This window comes from Nelusetta ayraudi, unplaced genomic scaffold (genome assembly GCF_046127955.1).
Source record: "Nelusetta ayraudi isolate G7.1 ecotype Tasmania unplaced genomic scaffold, CSIRO-AGI_Nayr_v1 ptg000130l, whole genome shotgun sequence".
Classification (NCBI taxonomy): Eukaryota; Metazoa; Chordata; class Actinopteri; order Tetraodontiformes; family Monacanthidae; genus Nelusetta; species Nelusetta ayraudi.
The window spans coordinates 1,372,501-1,390,087 of record NW_027466180.1 but is presented as its reverse complement, the minus strand read 5'-3'; the positions used below and the strand labels follow the sequence as shown (position 1 = coordinate 1,390,087).

The window sequence follows — 17,587 nt, the reverse complement described above, 5'->3', positions numbered from 1 at the left end:
TCCACATTACCGTACTGTAGTAAAGTGTTTCCCTCCTTTCTTTCTCTCTTTCTTTCTTTGTATCATGGCAGCCCCATTCCGATCTGTGTTTCCTGTGACACTATATAACAACCTCCGCCCTTCGGCAAAGAAAGTTAAATTGGGGACAGAAAGTAGCCTGAGTGAAATGAATCCACGCTGGCAGGGAACATATGATAATTATAAACAACACACAAACCACACACACACAGACACACACACACACACACAAAGATACAGAGAAAAATGTGTCACTTCCTGTGAGGGAAGCAGCTGCACGGGGCGAGCGAGCGAGAGAGAGAGAGAGCGAGCATGAATATGGATCGTTGGGGGTAAAAAGATCCAGCAAATGACGCAACCGCTGTCGCACGTCGACTAAAGAAGAGCGAGAGCGGCGGTGACGGGGGGGGGGAAAGAAAAGCAAAAGTGAAAATTCAAAGAAGGGGGTGGAGGGTGGGTGGAGCGGCAGAAAAGGTCGCCGAGAGAAGTGTTGGTTCCCACAACGAAAAGAGCAGAAATGAAACACAATGATGTTTGTTCATGGTCGGATCCCATTTGATGGAGTATACACATATATATGTATATACATACATATATATGTGTACATACTGTACACATATATATGTACAGTATGTACAGTATGTACATATATACACTATGTACAGTATGTACATATATACACTATGTACAGTATGTACAATATGTACATATATATATATACACATATATACATATATATATACATAACTATATATACACATATATATATATACATACACACATATATGTATATATATATATATATATATATATATATATATATATACACACACACACACACACACGTGTATATATATATATACATATATATACATATATATATATATATACATATATATATATATATATATATACATATATAAATGTATATATACACATACTTATACATGTACACATACACACAACACAGATTTGAATGAATATATGAATGAATGAATGAATGAATGAATGAGTGAATCACTGCCAGCGGTGATGCAATCACAGTGTGATGACTGGGCTGCAGTGCTGCAGTCTAGACTCCGCCTCCCTCCGCCAGTTCATCCGGTCGCACAGTTTGACAGGACACAGCGAGAGGCGACTCGCCGGCTGATAAACTGCAGTGGCGCACGCCCCCCTCACTCCCTCCCTCGCCGCCTCTTCCCCCATCCTTCATCTTCTCCAACCCCCCCGCCCCCGAGGTCACCTGACACACTTTCATGAATTAGCCCCGACAAGACATGCGGCTATTAGCGCCGCCACTGCAGATCTGGACGCATCCAAAAGGTCAGAATTAGCATCGACGGGGAAGTCAGGAAAAACTGCTCCCAGGATGAGTTTCAACTGCTGGATTCTTTTCTTTTTTTTTTTTTTAAACAAAATATCTCAAGTTCTCCAGCGCAACCGCTTAATTTGCCCCAATAAACAATGGATTTTTAGAACGGTCATTCCATCACGGCTTAATGTGAGTGTTTTTTGTTTCCCCCTCGCCGCATTAATGGCGGGAGAACTGCTCAGCTCCTCCTCCTCCTCCTCCTCCTCCTCCTCTGACTGATCACGGAAATGACTCGGCTCCCCTGTTTTCTTTAAACAAATCACAAACAGGTCTCCCAGCTGCCATTTTGGCCAATACAAAAAGCCACAGCAGAGGCTACTAAAACCTTTGTGTGAATAAAAACTAAAATCTGGTTGCCTCTGCGGGGTTTTTTTTTTTTTTTTTTTTTTTTTTTAAAGAAAAAAAAAAAGAGCCGAATCCCCCCTCCCCCGAAGTCAAGGCTCTGAAAATAAACCTGCAGCTTAAAGGTGTATTTCTGGCAGGGGTAATGGCATCACCCCAGCCACAGGATGTTAGCCGCCATGCTATTCATAACTTATTTTCCTAGGGCCTCCGAAAAACACTTGGTGCGGGTCTTTTATTCCCCCCCTCCTCCCATCTGGTCTCACCTCTGCCTCCCGCTCTTAAAGTGTAATTACCCACTGGCAAAATTTCTGCAGGAAAAGAAAAACAATGACCGTTTGACTGCGAATGTCAAACTGATGCAGCGAGAGAGCGGGAGAGCCCGCCGCGCCGTGCTGTGCGCCGCGCTCCCAAGCACCGGGAAATATAAAGAGAGATGAATCACATCGTTCCTTTGTTTTAGCCCAGCTTGGGGTTAATAAAAATGTGTGGATTCATGAGCGGGTGGGAGTGGGAGCAGAGAGCGCGGAGAATGGCAAATAGATGTGTTCCACACTGCGCATTACTTTCCTGGGAGCTTTTTTTCCCCCCCTTCTTTTAATAAGTGTGACTGGGAAACGGTCAGAGTGGCCCATAAAGCAATTAGTCCAGGGAGGAGAGCTGCCAGCAGGGCGGCGCTGCCGAGTTTTTTTGGTTGTTCGAAATCAACTGAAAAAAACAAAAAAACGTGCAACAGAGACAGCGGGAAAACATGTCGAGTTAAAGGGTGAGCGATTTGTGTGTGTGTGGGTGGGTGTGTGTGTGTGTGAGTGGGGTGGGAGGGTAAAAGGTTGAAAAATAAATGGAAGAGTAGCAATAAGCAACGCCGCACGCGAGCTACTGAACTCAATACACATCCAAATGTTGGCGATGGGAAATGAGAGTTTTCACCAATAACAGTCCAATAACACACTTAACATCACTTCTAAGACAGGAGGTCAGAGGTCAGAGGTCAGGGGCTACTTCCTGATCTGGAGTCGTTCTCCACCCGAACGCTAAACAAAGCTACTGGCAAGACTTTTTCTTTTTTTTCTCTCTTTTTTTCCCAAACAAACACGTGCATCGTATCTTCAGAGAGCAACACGTGTGTGAAACCATCTACCAGTCTACATTGCCCACAGTGGAACTTGGACGTTGATGCCCCGTATGCAACATTAGCTGGTATCTAACAGAAAACAAAGGCCCACCCGTGTTTTGGCGCTCACGTCTGTATTAAAGCTCTAGTCATGTCGAGCCCGAGCAAGTGTGAGAAGTTCCGGGGGCCAAGACAACTTTAATTATGCAACTGTAAATGCTCATTATCGGGGAATAAGCACCCGGCTGTTTCATTTCAGCGATTTCATGCTACTGAGCCGTACACACTCGGGCCTCTTTCTTTGCCCTTATCTTATCGGCTGGCCGAGGTTTGACCTCTTAAGCACCAAAGATGATTTGCTGGAGTTAGAATTGGCACAAAAAGTACACAAATCAACAAGGACCTTGAAGCTGACAAGACTGAACATGCAGCAAAACCTCAATGTAACTCCACAGGGTTTTCTCTCAATTGCCATGACATGCCTTTTGTTTTGAACGTGTCCTATCGGAGGACCTATGTCTTTAATAAGTGCATATTGAACATCAATATTTTTCAAAGTATCGTATGGAAGTGTGAAATCCAGGATCATTTTAACAAAATCAGAACAACCCCCCCCCCCTCCAAAAAAAAAAAAAAAAAAAAAGTTAAAAAAATGACAAAAAACAAATTGCATTCAGAAAAGTGATGTAACCCAGCAAAGCCGACTCACCGAACTGGTCGCAGATGCTCTTGTTGCTCAGCAGCGCCGGGTGCTCAAAGGTGTCCCGGCAGTAGAGGATGCGGGTGTTGGCGCCCACCGCCGCGATGCCGCCCAGCGCCAGCACAGCGTGGTCCACCAGCAGCGAGGACGGCTGCTCCCGGAGCCGAGCCAGCATGGAGCGGTAGCGGCAGTACTGGGGGTAGCTGAGCACCAGCACCTTGCAGGCGTCGTCGTCCTCGGGGCCTGCAGGGAGACACGGAAACACAGCGGGGACGGTTAATGGAGAGCAAGGAGCCAATTTGACCAGCGGACATGGAGAAATAACTGGTAATGATAAGTCATAAGTAGAAATAATCTTTCTCTCTCTATCTATCAATGAAGTACATCTCATTCTATTCTATTCTATTTTTCGGAATTTGTCTCCTCTTCCTCCTCCTCTTCGTCTCAGTAGGTTCGGCCGCTTTGTTTTCTTCCCACAGATCGTTCTTGGGCTACTATCACATTCTTTCACATCTGCTGCCAGTTTCCTTCTGTGATTCCACTTTTCTTGTTTTTTTAATATTTTTTTTTTTATTCCTCTACGCTTAAATTCAAACCTTGGCCGGAAGAGAAAAATTGCTGGGTTGCTTTCGGTTCTTTTTGACGGGCAAATTGCTCAGGTCTGTGCTGCAACCGACCGTCCGGTGTTGTTGTTTTTTTTTGGCAGTTCCTGGAAAAAGGCTTCATTTTTAGTCGGAGCTCCGCTAATCCGTGGAGAGCTGCGCATATTTTGCCCGGCGATAATTCGATCTAAGCGACGCTTCACCTGGCGTGACACCATAATAACTAACTCGCTCGCTCCAGGAGTGCTTCAGGAAAACACGCCGACAGGTCTGACACCGAGACTCCGGCGCGCAGTTTACATACTCTGCGTGTTTGTCATTCCTGTTGACGAGTTGTGCGTCTGTGGCCTGACGGTGCTGCAGTACACGAACGAGTCCACCTCCGGGGCTCCTCTGACTGACAGGGTCCTTAACCGAAGGTTTCAAGGCGAGAAATGTTGGAGCAATTAAGGTTTTGTTTGCAGTCTGTGCGCGCGTGTGTGTGTGTGTGTGTGTGTGTGTGTGTGTGTGTAAAATCTCCCTGACCCCTGGTCTTGTTTTTGTCACACTGTAAATGAATGGTTCCAACAGCGCCTGAAGGAAACGCACAATACGAGACGTGAGGTGCTCGTGCTGCTTTCAGTAAGTCTTCCATTCTGCTCGTCACGCAATGCAACTCGCATTCGCTTGCGCGCGGAAGTAACATTTCAAGGAGAAAGCTGGCATAGAAATTCTGATGATAATGGTAATGACGATTAAAAAAAAAAGAAAATCACTCTGTCACACTGAGAACATCTGTAACCCGGCGCGTCGGATGGAACCCATCCAGAATCCTTTGTACGCGTTGCTCTGCGTGATTATAACGGAGGCGAAACTTGGAAGGCGACTGGGTCCATCTCACTCAAGCACGTCTGGCAGGCTTGCTGTTTTTCTTCAAAAGCAAGAAAATGTAAAATGAAAAATGAAAAAAAAAAATATCCCATTCAGCTTTGACAAAACTGCGGCAACAGCAACAGAAGCTAATCCCTTTAGCGGCTAACTGCTGCTTCCTGTTTTTCTTCTCAGGGGTTCGCTGGCAGGAGCAAATTTCAAGGCCAATTGACACGGCTGGTCTGTGTGTATGAATGGTTGCACCTAAATATAGTATCTTTGAATGCAAACAAGGGCCTGCACAATCTTCTGACGGTTCTTCTTCTTCTTCTGTGATAGCTGCCTGTAGGTCGGTCTGTGAGCCTCGCAGGGCGTAGACGGGAGATTTTGGGGGTAAAATCTGAGCGGCTGCGCTATAAAAGTTAGACAAAAGCCCTGAGGGACAAACCTAGAAATAAAAATATTTCACGACTGATTGACGGGAAGAAAAAAGCCACACAGCTAACGTTCCTCTGGATGAGAATCAGCCCGCACGGCTAAATCAGGCACATTTCCACGTTGCACCAACATCAACTAATGTGCAACATCCGGTTTTTGCCGCTCCTCTCGAATCACTGGCGAGCACCATGCGGTGGTTAAAACACTTTAGAAGCAGTTATTGGGTAGACTGATGGCCCTGATCTTAAGGTCACAGCTGTGGCAGAATGTTATATTGGACTTGTTTCAAACTTCAACACGAGCGCGCGTTGGAATGTGTCATTAATTATTAATACCCGCACTGACAACGCTTTCTTTCTTTTTTTTTTTTTTTTTCCCCCCATCGCACCACATAATGCAAACACAGCCAGCCGACAGCAGAGGGGGATTTATTAAACGTGGCCGCTATATTTAGTCGCCTTATGAAACCTCCTAACGCTCGCTGGCGCTATATTAGCTTAGCGCGCGGAAGTACGGGGCGCAGGCCGAGCCTGTAGCTGTCAGCGACGATGATTAAAAGTGCGCTCTCTTCTGCTGCCTGGCTTAATTATGACGGAACGCATCTCCCCAACACTCACAGAAGCATAAATATGATAACCTTTTGGCTAATTGCGCGCCGGAATTAGCGTTATATCCGTGCGGCGCGTGCTCACACTCGCCGTTTCGGCGGGGGAAAGTTTAAACGCAGGGGGGAGAAATTATGTGCGAGCGTTGACAGCGCGCATTATCGCTCGACACGACAAACCAGCGAGCGAGGACGCAGAGTTCTGAACGCTGCGTCGTCGTCCTCGACGTTAAGTGAAACAAATTATGAGAGGAAATCAGAAAAGTAAAAAAAAACAAAAAACAAATGCCATGACAAGGGATGCACTGATACAGATACCCGTATTGGGGTATCGGTACCGATACTGGGGTTGAGTACCCTACTCGTACTAAAATACTAAATACTCAGTATCTGTATCAGCGAGTACTGCAAAGCAAGTACTTGGACTCCGCTCGTGGTATCGGTGCATCCCTCGCCATGACTGAATTGTATTGTGTGTTGAAGGAATCCATGGGGGGAGGGGGGGGTCAAATAACGTGTGCAATTGTATAAAACGGCAAATGACGATGGCAGAAGAAAGAAAACAAAATGCAAAACTGGCTGCGTCGTCCCAGTACATACGCCGGCATTTCAGACGTGCACGTTGTTGTTCAGAGTCGGTGTCTGATCCCGAGGATTCAATTGCGGTGCAACGTCTGCGGCTGGTCTGGGGAGGAAAAAGTAGTGCTAATATATATAATATATATACATTTTTCTAGCTTACAAAGCAGATTGCACAGTCTGACATCTGATGAAGTGGAGCCAGGCAGCTCGGAACAAGACTTTTACATGAATTATTTACTGCTCTCGCTGCTTTTACAAAGCCCTTGGCAGGCACGCAGAGATATTTTTTTTATTTTATTTTTTTTAAGCAAGTTAATATTTCAGGCCAGAGTAAACAGCCAGAGTTTCACCTTGTGAAAGTCAGAGGAGGCGGTTTTGAGGTCGTTCCTCTAATAGAATTTCTTTTTTTTTTTTTTTTTTTTGCTGCATTTTCTCACCTCCTCCTCCTCATTGTTGCCAACTAAACGCGGCTGAAGGCTGATGGGATCACTGACGGAGCGGCGGGGACGGGGGGCAGAGAGGGACATTATTCATAACATATTTACAGCAGCTGCGTTCCCAACAATCGGCGTAATTAGTTCCACTCTGCTCCAATATGACAACCACTTCAGAGGAAATTATTAAAACCATTCAAGCGGCGCTCGCACACGCACGCGCACGCGCACACAGGCGGAAAGACACAAATGTGAGTATTTATCCACATATTCCCACAAATGTGTTTTTTTTATTTTTTTACAGGGCAGCCGGTTGCGCACGCACACACACACACACATGAGTGAGATTGCGACAGTTGTCTTGAGCAATTACCGCTCCAAGGTAGACCCGACTTTGTTTTTTTTTGTTTTTTAAATGTCAGGGATTTTATTGTAAGCGGTCACCGTCAGCGCTGCTCTTTCTCCCGAGGACCCTCGTAGCATTTCACTTGATTAAATTCAATTTAAAGGGGGGGAGCGCAGGGCATCAATAACCACACAAAGGCGTAGTCAAGTATGCGTGTCGGTGTGCGTGTGCGTGTCTGCGCGAGTGGCTAGGCTCTTGTCGGGTCTTTGTACAATAATGGACACAGACGTGAACAATATTGCACAGCAACCTTCCAAGATAAAACACAGATGTGATTAAAGCAAATAAATGGAACCTTTTGAGGGGACGTTGGCGAACTAGCAGATGCTAAAGACTAGCTAGCAGACGCTAACGCCATTATACCACTTTACATGGCGTTTAGCAATTTTTAGGATGTGCCAATACTATTACACGACACTGCAAACTCACCCTAAACAAACAAGTATTTGACAGAGTCAGTAGTAACGTCACACATCAAAAGCCAAAACAATGTCAGCTGGTTAGCGGCTATCATAGTGCTAACGTCAGAAGCATGGCGTTTGCAGCTCCAGCAGTTCTATCTGATTGTTTAGTCATTTTTATCTGAAAGCATAAATACACATTTTCACTCCCTCTCCTGGCAGTGCGGCGATCTACAGGGCCTTAAAGAGACAGAAGGTGAGAACAGAACTCTTTTGGAGTTCCTTTTCTTGGCATTATACATTTTCTGTTTCCATCTGTTGGTGCTGCGCCTCCGACCGACCCTCCTCCCAGCGGTACGGATCAGAGATTATTTTCAGAACTCGCTGCAACGCCGCTGACCTCATGAAGCACAATGAAGTCCGCGAGTGCTCCGCAGGACAGACAGTGTTGTGGCGTCTCGGGCCGCCGCTGCAGGATTCAATAAAGTCCCGCGCAAACAGAGCAAAAAAACACTCGCGCGCCGCAATATTTGACTCGGTGCGAGTTCCCTCGGCCGCTCTCGACGTCTCTTTCGCCGGGGAGTCCGTTACAAAATAGCCCCGATGACTTTGTCATGACATCATGGAGGTGGTCCTGGCGTGGTTATAGCAAATCCATAACAGAAAACATGTGTTGCAATTGCGGGGAGGGGGCATGCGCTATAAAAGACAGGGAGGCTTTTATGAGCCAAGAAAACCCCCTAATGAAAGGCATTATCGAGTTGCGTTCGGGGAATTGCAGAATCCAGTGTTTTTGCAGCTTGATTCCAACTTGGCAGGGCCTAAAATATTTCAGTCCTGATGTTTTAATATGTACGTGCGTGTGTGTGCCTGTGTCATATATATTTACGCGTCTCCCACGCCTGTGTTTAATTTAGCGCTGCTTCGGCGGCTAATTAGTGTTGCGAAAGCGCTGGGTTTAATTTGAAACAAAGACGACGAAGGGGGGGGGGCGGGTGGGGTGGGGGCGGACGATTCCAAAACTAGGCTCTCACAGAAATATGAAGACTTCATTGAGAAGTTGTTTTTCCTGTCCTGACTTGTTTTATTACCCTGAGTCAGAAACGTCAGGGACAAGAGTGCATGTGTATTATATTGTTGTTTTTTTTGTTTAGTTTCTTCATCCACTCGAGTCTCTTGACGGCTCTCTTTTGTTCGCCAGTTTTCCTCAAAGACAAAACCCCCCCCAAAAAAAAACAAAACTCCATTTACGGTGCGAGCTAAAAACACAAACTGTTGATCTTTCCAGTGGATCAAAGCGGCGGCAACACTCGGCCTCAATTTGAAGGGAGGAATCAAACATGTTTTTTACGACTGACTTTTATGTTTCAAAGCTGCTAGTTAAACGTGTCTGCTAAATAGACAGTGTCTCTGCCCTGTAAAGTCTCCCGGCGTAATCGCTTTTTTAACGCCAACTCGCCACATTTGGCGGCGTGGACGCTCATCTGTGGTCAATTTGAGGCTGCGCAGGTTGTTTGCAGCGCAACATGTGTTCCAGGAATGTATCCAGAATGCGATAAAGTCCCCCAGACGTGTGATGTGAGGAGGACAGTGTGTGTGTGTGTGTGTGTGTGTGTGGGGGGGGGGGTTCGGGGGCTGATCTTTTCAACATTCCCCCGGAACAAACCGTGTTGTAATGTTTCCTTACATGTTCAGGCACATGCGCAAAAAAAAAAAAAAAAAAGGAAAAAGAACAGGAAAAAAAAACAAAACGGGGAGTGAAATCATCAAAGTGTTTGTGCAATGAGGTCAGAAACTTTGATTGGAGAGCAGATTTTTCTTCCCCCTCCTCCAGCCTCGCTATCAGGAAGAGGATTATATAAAAAACGACGGGCCGGCTGAGCTCATTTTGCGGTCCGAGATTCTTTAAAAATGACATCGGCCAGACAGACGCTCTTTTTCTCTTTTTACACGGCAACACTGTCGCCCTTTGTTCGTAGCAACGTTCCATATCGGGTTTTGTTTTGACCAGGAGGCTGTGCTGTGTCTGCAGGGAGGCGCGCCAAGCAAGCAGATGTTCACTGCCAACTCAAAAAAAATCCATTATTATGTAAAAATTCACCACTTAAGCAATCCTTTTGGAATAATAATAAAAAAAAAAAACAACAACTCTTTGGGCCTGTCGGGGAACTTCCCACGCATTTGGAAAGTCCAATTTTTTTCAGTTTTCCACTTCACTCACGCAGGAAATCTGCCATTTGTGATGTCACAGAGGGCTGCGACACCTCACCCAGGTGTGGCGGGGGGAGGCGCCTCCAGCCAGGAGTTTGATCAGGGTTGGGTTTCATCTCCTTTTTTTTACAACATAACCGATGTGAGAACGTTTGCAATAATGCGTCCTCAATATGAGGCCATTCAGTTCTTATGAAATGAAGCCACCGTTGCTCAAGCTCTCCACACAGCAGTGTGCGCGCCAAAACACAGGAGTAAATGTTCTGTTTAAGCAGGAGGGTTTTTTTTTTGTCTCTCTGTAGGAGGCTTTAGAATGAATGAACAAATCGTAGCAAAAAAAAAAAAAAAAGGTGCTGTACTTGTGAGATCTTAACCCTGGTAGAATATAGCACCTTTAAAATGAAACAACTCACAGGTCTAAAAAGAAAAAGAAAAAAAAAGACATTTGTTCTGTTTTTTCTTTCTAACTTGCGAAGTCCACAAAACAGGACAGGGCTTTTATTGTACTTCCTGCTCGTGTCCCCTGAAACCAGAACTGGATTTGGAGAATCTTTCTTTAGTTATGAACCGAGACGCAGCCGAGGGAGAGAAAAAACAAGAACGAGCCAAACTGCTGGATGCTGTTCATACCAGAGTGAGTGGTGTTGATTTCCTGGAGACAAAGTGCACACAATCACCCGCCACTCAGCGATATTAACCCCCCCCCCCCCCCCCCGCTCCCCCACCCCCCATCAAAGACAGTGCACAGGGGTCGGGGAGCGGAGGGCGGGGGGGGGGGAGGTCGCTATGGTACAGCGCTCTCGTTTTTCCACTGGCTGATTCAAAGAGGTGAAAACAAATCAGCCGAGACAAACGATGAGCGAGCGGAGATCCTTCTGTGGAGGCGCGGCGTTCCCGGCCTTCCGCTGTGATTAAGCCTCCGTTTTCTCTGGAAAACGCCACCGAATCCAGCTTGTACAGACGTGCTAATAACACGTGCGCTAATCCATCACAGGCAATTTTCTAAACTCCCCCCTTTGATGTCGACGGAAACTGGGGTGAGGTGGAGGTGGTGGGGTGAGAGGAGTCCTCGGCCAAACGGGAACTTTTTTCGTTTTTTTTTTTTCCCCCTTTCTTCAATGCGAAACATGATGAAATACAGAATCTCCCACATCTGTTTCTGCTTCCGCCCGTCTCCGCCTCGCTCGGCTCTCGTGAATTAGCCGCCTTTTGGCGTTTGGCTCGGGCGTCTTTGCACGGTTGAGCTTGAACAGAGTCGTGCAGTTTTTTTTTTTTTTTTCGGATCGCACGACGCCGTAAATCCCACCGGCGGGTTCTTCGTGCTTCGCAGAGTTGATTTCCTGACGAGAGCGCAGAGGCCCGACGACGACTTCCACTGTGACGCAATAATAAATAAATGATATGAAATGATAAAAACAACAATAAAACAACTGTACACAGGAGGGGGAGGGGGGGATACAATCTGCATGTTTAAATGCGTCCTGTGTCAACAGGAAGTTACGGAGGAGCAGCTCTCAGTCGTGCGGCTCGCTGCACAACTGGCTGGGATCCCGGGTTAAACACACTACACAAACACGTGCACGCGCACACACACAGAGCCACCAAACGATGACGTCTGACAACAGGAAGTGGAGCAGCGGCTCCCTCCGTCTGAAAGCTGAGCCAGCAGGTAATGACGGGCTGTACAGCTAAAGTGGCTAATGGCAGGAAGAGCAAGCAATTATTTTTTACAGCGGGGAAGCCGCGTGAGCGATGGGGGAAACTCGCTGTGGGATGAGAATAGCAGGACAACGTCGGAGGGGGAACATTCGTCCCCGCCGCCTTGTGATTTCTTGTGATCACAATTGCTGAAAAACATTTTGCAAAAGCCACATTTCCTTTTAAATAGAGTGGCGGCTCCTCGAGCGGCGGGAAAACGACACCGTCGCTCAAAAAGCGCACCGCAGAGTTGGAAGATGACGCATGACAAAAAGAGTAACGGCCGTCATTTTGATGGAAGGACATTATCCTTTATTCAATTTCTCCAGCAAAACTGTGAGAATTCGACACGGTTGTCAAGTGTGCCGCACGGTAACATCGCAATCCGCCTGGACGACTGAGGGCTTTCCGTGCACTTTGACTCTTGAGCGCGCTAATCGCTAACGACACACAGCCAAAGTCAGTTGGCAGATTGCGTGAGGATTTGCGCTCGACGTGTTAAACATGCGCGAGCGCGCGCTCGCAGCAGAGACTCGACCCGACGCGGGCCGACTGTTAAAGTCGTTAGCCGGCAGGCCGCCGCACAATAAAACACAAGACCTCACTCGGCAGCGCGAGGCAATCGGCCCCGCGTAAAAAAAAAAAATATGGATCGTAAATACGGGAAAATTATATTTAACGGACGACAGGGGCGGATTTGATGTGTTTAAAGCGGGCAGAACGGGGCACAGCTGTGACATCAGTGGGGCAGAGCGGAGGAGTGGGGGGTGGGGGGGTCAATTCTCAATTCTATAAGTTACAAAGAGCCGCTAGGTTTCGCAGCAAAAATGCTCCAACATCAAAGAGATTCTGCGCGTGACTTGAAAGTCACCAGCCGAGGCTGCAGCTGTTTCTGCCGGTGCTGCAAAGTCAAGGGAGGGCGCGACACCGTTTGTCTCCAAAATAGAACGCTTGATTTACATCTCCGACTACGGCCGCGGTGTAAAAGGCGCTGATCTCTGACGCTGTTAGCGGCGCCGCAGCACGTTGATGGTGCGTCGCCCGCTGAAGACTTTGGGAATCAACACACTCGGCTCAAATTTGCTGTTGCAAATGTTTCCACATCGTCTGCTCAGCTGAGGTATTTACTGGACCCCATCCGCTGCTTTTGTGAAGCTGGCGGGAGGGGAAAAAAAAAAGGGTCGCGAAATGTAACCCGGAGCCCATCAGGTCATGTTTGAGTTTGATACACACTGCCAGTAAAAGGTTTGGACACACTGTCTAATAATGCAATGTATTTTCTTTATCTTTTAATAATGCAGCAAAGAAAAACACGTGACATAACTCTAAATATGCTCTTCAATGAAAGGTGGCTATTTTGAAGAAGTTTGAGGTTGTTTTTTTTTACACTTTTATTGTTTCCTACATAATTCCATGTGTTCAAATGTAGTTTTGATGCCTTCAGTGAGAAACTGCAATGTCAATAGTCATGAGAATGAAAAAAAACCCCAAAACATTAAATTCATAGGATGTGTCCAAACCTTTGACTGGTAGTGTGTGTATAATTTGAAAGGCCATGTAAAAGGCCCCAGTGTGGAACATACGAGGAGTCCAACTGGCAAGAAATGGAGAAGAAAAAAAGGTTCTCAGTTCCATAAAGTCAATTCAAATAAGTGACTGTAATAGGGTTTTTTTTTTATCACTGAAAACAATCAGTTACATTTACATAAAGATTTGGTTCACTTGTCAGGAGGCGGCCACATCAATCCAGCCAGAGCCCAGAGCAGCAATTTCACAAACTCTACTGCCAAACATGTTGTGTTATTCATCACATTTCGAGTGAGTGAACACTCAACACAGTCCAAACGTTGAGTGTGCAGTGCGGGGCACGTCGCACCCTCAACTAAAATACATTTATTTCAAACAAAAAGTGGCGTTAGCATGCTGGCTAACGTTAGCATCGCCTAGCTAGCTACGATACTCCTTGCGAAGACATTGTTGTGACGGTGTGGATTTTTTTTTTCTTCTACATTTCTGTCGGATAAAATTCTGCTTCACCGTCTGTTTGCGCTGAGCTTAAAGGTTACGGCGTATGAAGCGGCAGTCGAACAAAAAAAACAGAAGAAAAAAAAAAACCACCACTATTACTGAGTGCAAAACAGCAGCGCACAATAAAACAACACGTCAATACCTGTGATCTCTGAGAAAAAAGATGTAATTTCGGGACACGGTTATCATTCTGCAAATCGCTTTTTTTCTGCCGTTAAGACGCGAGTAAATCCTCCACGCTGGGCCTTTAAGACCTCAAGGAGAGTTTGAGAGAGAGAAAAATCATATTAATATTTTGGTGGTAAAGGGTAGAGAGGTAGGGGAAAGGGGGGGATGCGGGGGGGGGGGGGGTGTTTGGTATTCTCCCCCCGTCCTGCAGACTCTCTCCACTCTGGGCCTCGGTATCGATCTGTGCCAGGTGGCGCTGTTTCCATTTCGCCTCTTCTCGTAATATGCAACACGTCTCTGATTCATCCACCTTTAGCTCACTTTCACTCTCAGTCAGTCAGTCAGACACACACACACACACACACACACAGAGATGTGTGAGAGCCATATATAAGCAGCAGCAGCAGCAGCAGCAGCAACCAATCAAGCTACTGGTTTCATCTTATTGAAACCTGATCAAATAAAGAGGGAACTGCATCTGCGAGTGACACCAATGACACCCAATGGAAATGAGGTCCTCTGCGCGAGTGCGCGAGTGCGTGTAGCAGCCTCGGAGAGCAGAAACAATGGAATCCATTTGTTTTTCCGTGATTCATCGCTCGTCCAGTCTGTGAATGACTACACCAGCGCGGGTGAGACACGCAGGGGTGGGAGGTGGGGGCGGGGTGGAGGAACATGAAGCCGGTGGAGACTGTAAACAGAAAGCCATCAGCCGTCAGCGACCCTCTGCCCGTGTTGTTTTTAAAAGGAAGAGAAGAGAAGAGGAGGGCCGGGGATAATGGGGGGCCTCTCTTCCCCTCCGTACTTAGTTAATGGATCCGCTTTAATTAAATTTGGGCTCTCGCGCGCATTCGGCGGCTTCGGCGAGATGGAGCGCGGAGACGCGACGAGGCTCGGGGGTGACGGAGGACGAGAAATCAATGCCGCCACGTTATCGTTATTCCATTGTTGGCGTTAATTTGTTTCTCGGCGGGGGTCGCCGCGCCTCGTTCCCGACTGAACGACGGCGTGAAAAGCATAACGGTTGCATGAAAAGTAAAAGTGAGGCCTCTGCAAACCACTGCACAGAGTGTCCTTCACCGAGAGGAGGCTCCGCCCCCATCGCCAGCGCCTGCAAATAATGATTTTAAATCCCTTTACAAAGGTTTGAAATAAAGATTAAAAAAAATAAAAAATAAATAAAAAAAGCCCTTTAGTGCGACTTGATTAGTTGAGGAAAAATACCTACAAATGAACAACCGCGGCGTCGCAATTTGCAGAAGTGTAGCAATTAATGTATGGAATTTGCATACAGAGCAAGTGCACTTGTAAGGCCATATTGTGGAGTTGGCTCGCAAGGACAAATTACAGCAACTACATCTGTGTTCACACGACAGATGCTACTGAATTACACACACACACACACACACACCCGCCGGACCATTAAAGTCACTGCGCATTCACACAAGCAAGCCAAGTGATGGAGTGAAACTTTAACTGGAGCAGAAAAGTTGGAATAATCACATTAGTTTTAGGGGTTCTCGAGAAACAGCAGTGACGTCCAATCGAACCAAAGGATGGGGGGGGGTGGGGGGGGGATGTCATCATTTTACAGAATGTCATTGGATTTGTCGAACCATGAAAGAAGCTTTTTGTGCTTTCGTTGTGCAACTTTTTCATCGAGGGAAAAGTCCTTCAAATTCAAAAATATTTTGCGGCTTTCACAAGCGCGTGTTTTCACTCGGGCAGCAGTAGAGGAGCAAATGCTGGGCGAGCGCTTTCATTTGCTGACGGCAGAGATCAGATGTGGCGTTGTCAATAACATTTCCTTCTCACAAAACGGCTTTGTCAATAATGGCCACTGTTTTTTTGAAATGGAACCAAATCGTTCCAGCAGGATACCGGCGAAATATTTACACCGAAGGTAAAAGTGGGGGAAAAAAAATAAATAAATAAAAATACAGAAATAAATAGCGGCGGAGATGTTTTTAAAGAGCAATAAAGAAGAAGGAAAAAAATCAATGGAAAAAAAAAAATAAACCCAGTTGTCCTGAATTCAACCCGACGACTTCTGCTGATAATAGAAAGATGATCCAGATTAGCAGAGGACGACTGATAAAACCGTGGTGTGATGCGACTTCCTTCAGAATCACGGGTCGCCGAGCGCAATAATTCCTGGTAGATAATCAAATTAGCACAAAAGGCCACAAACAGAGAGCGCCTTTCACACTCACACACACACACACACACACACACACACACACACAGGATGCAGCAGTAATGCACAGACAGAGAGAGAGGAGGAGGAGGCTGCCATGCATGCCGGCTCCTGTTCTTAATTATAGCAAAGCACTAAAGTGCCTCATTCATTTCAGGGTGGGGCGGTGGCCTGTGACAAAGGAGGAGGGGGGGGGGGGGGTTGAAGGGTGGGGAGGTGGGGGGGGGGCGTTTATATAATTTTCATCTCAATTTATTCAAGTGTGCTCAGGGATTGAGGACACACAGATATGCACACAAAACACACGCACACACACACACACGCAAGAATTTGCTCCGTTTTCATTCCATCCCAGATGTTCTTGCGGTTAATGTGGAAGATGTGGATCAGGAGGGATGGAGGGGGTGAATATTTGGGAGAAGGTTGTACATTTTCCAACAAAAAGACAAAAAAAAAAGACAAAAAAAAAAAAAAAACCCAACAAAACCAGAAAACAGACTCGTATTAAATGTTTTCAGTTAAACAGAGCAGCGAGGAGGGGGACGAGAGAGAGGAGGGGGACGAGGGGGAGGAGGGGGAGGAAGGGGAGGGGGAAAGGAGAAACAACACGAGCACTTTCCTCCGCTTGATTTATGTGATTCTATTACATTAAACATTCTTTCCCCTGAACAGCGCGGGCTCCCTAGCAACCAGCGCTCGCAGCCCTTAATGTGTCTGGCGCAGGGCCAGCGAGAGCTGCCTGCTTATTGATGGCCAGATTGGAAACTTTGCATTTAATAGGAGCTGTAATACATAAAGGAATTATTCTAAGGGGGGGGTTAAAAGGAGGGAGGAAACCCATATTTACACTGTTTTTTGGCTAACCAGGGCCTGGCAGTAAATGAGCCATTACACCAAGTCACTTTTCTTCCAAATTTCATTTTCTATTTTTAAAAAAAAAAAAATGTTTTTAAATTTCTGCAAATTTTTTCATCCGCCTTTTCCACCATTTTACCATCACTGAATGTGCACTGCACCGTGTTTATGCCATTTGCACATATTTACACAGTTCCAGTCGACATCATATTGAAAAGAATTCCCCTGACGCACAACCTGAAACTTCTCAGCTCTGTATTTCACTGACTGTTTGGGGGTGGGTGGGAGGGTAAGAGGGTTGGGGGGGGTTTGAGGAGGGTGAGTGAAGCGGCCTTGAGGGTGGTCCCGGGCATTAGCCACGGCCCCTCGGGAGCCGGCACGATGGATAAATGCTTCAAAAACAGCGTTTTTGAGTGGAGCGGCGTGTCAATTGGCTGCTCGCTCTACATTCCTGTGTTGTTTTGGGCCGACCCCAACCCGCCCCCCCCCACCACCCCAACCCCCTCCACCCCGCCGGGCGAAGTGACGCGGTGCTTTTTAGGCTCAGCCAGAATGGACAACAGAGTGA

General features: G+C 46.6%; 1 protein-coding gene across 1 annotated transcript in view; it reads right to left on the bottom strand.

The window, feature by feature from the left end:
• arid5b (AT-rich interaction domain 5B) overlaps nt 1-17,587 on the bottom strand; it is an 88,796-nt gene that overhangs the window by 45,247 nt on the left and 25,962 nt on the right. Inside the window, exon 4 of the mRNA XM_076050882.1 lies at nt 3,556-3,789. Within this exon, the coding sequence (XP_075906997.1) occupies nt 3,556-3,789 (234 nt within the window). The remainder of the gene's footprint in view (nt 1-3,555; nt 3,790-17,587) is intronic.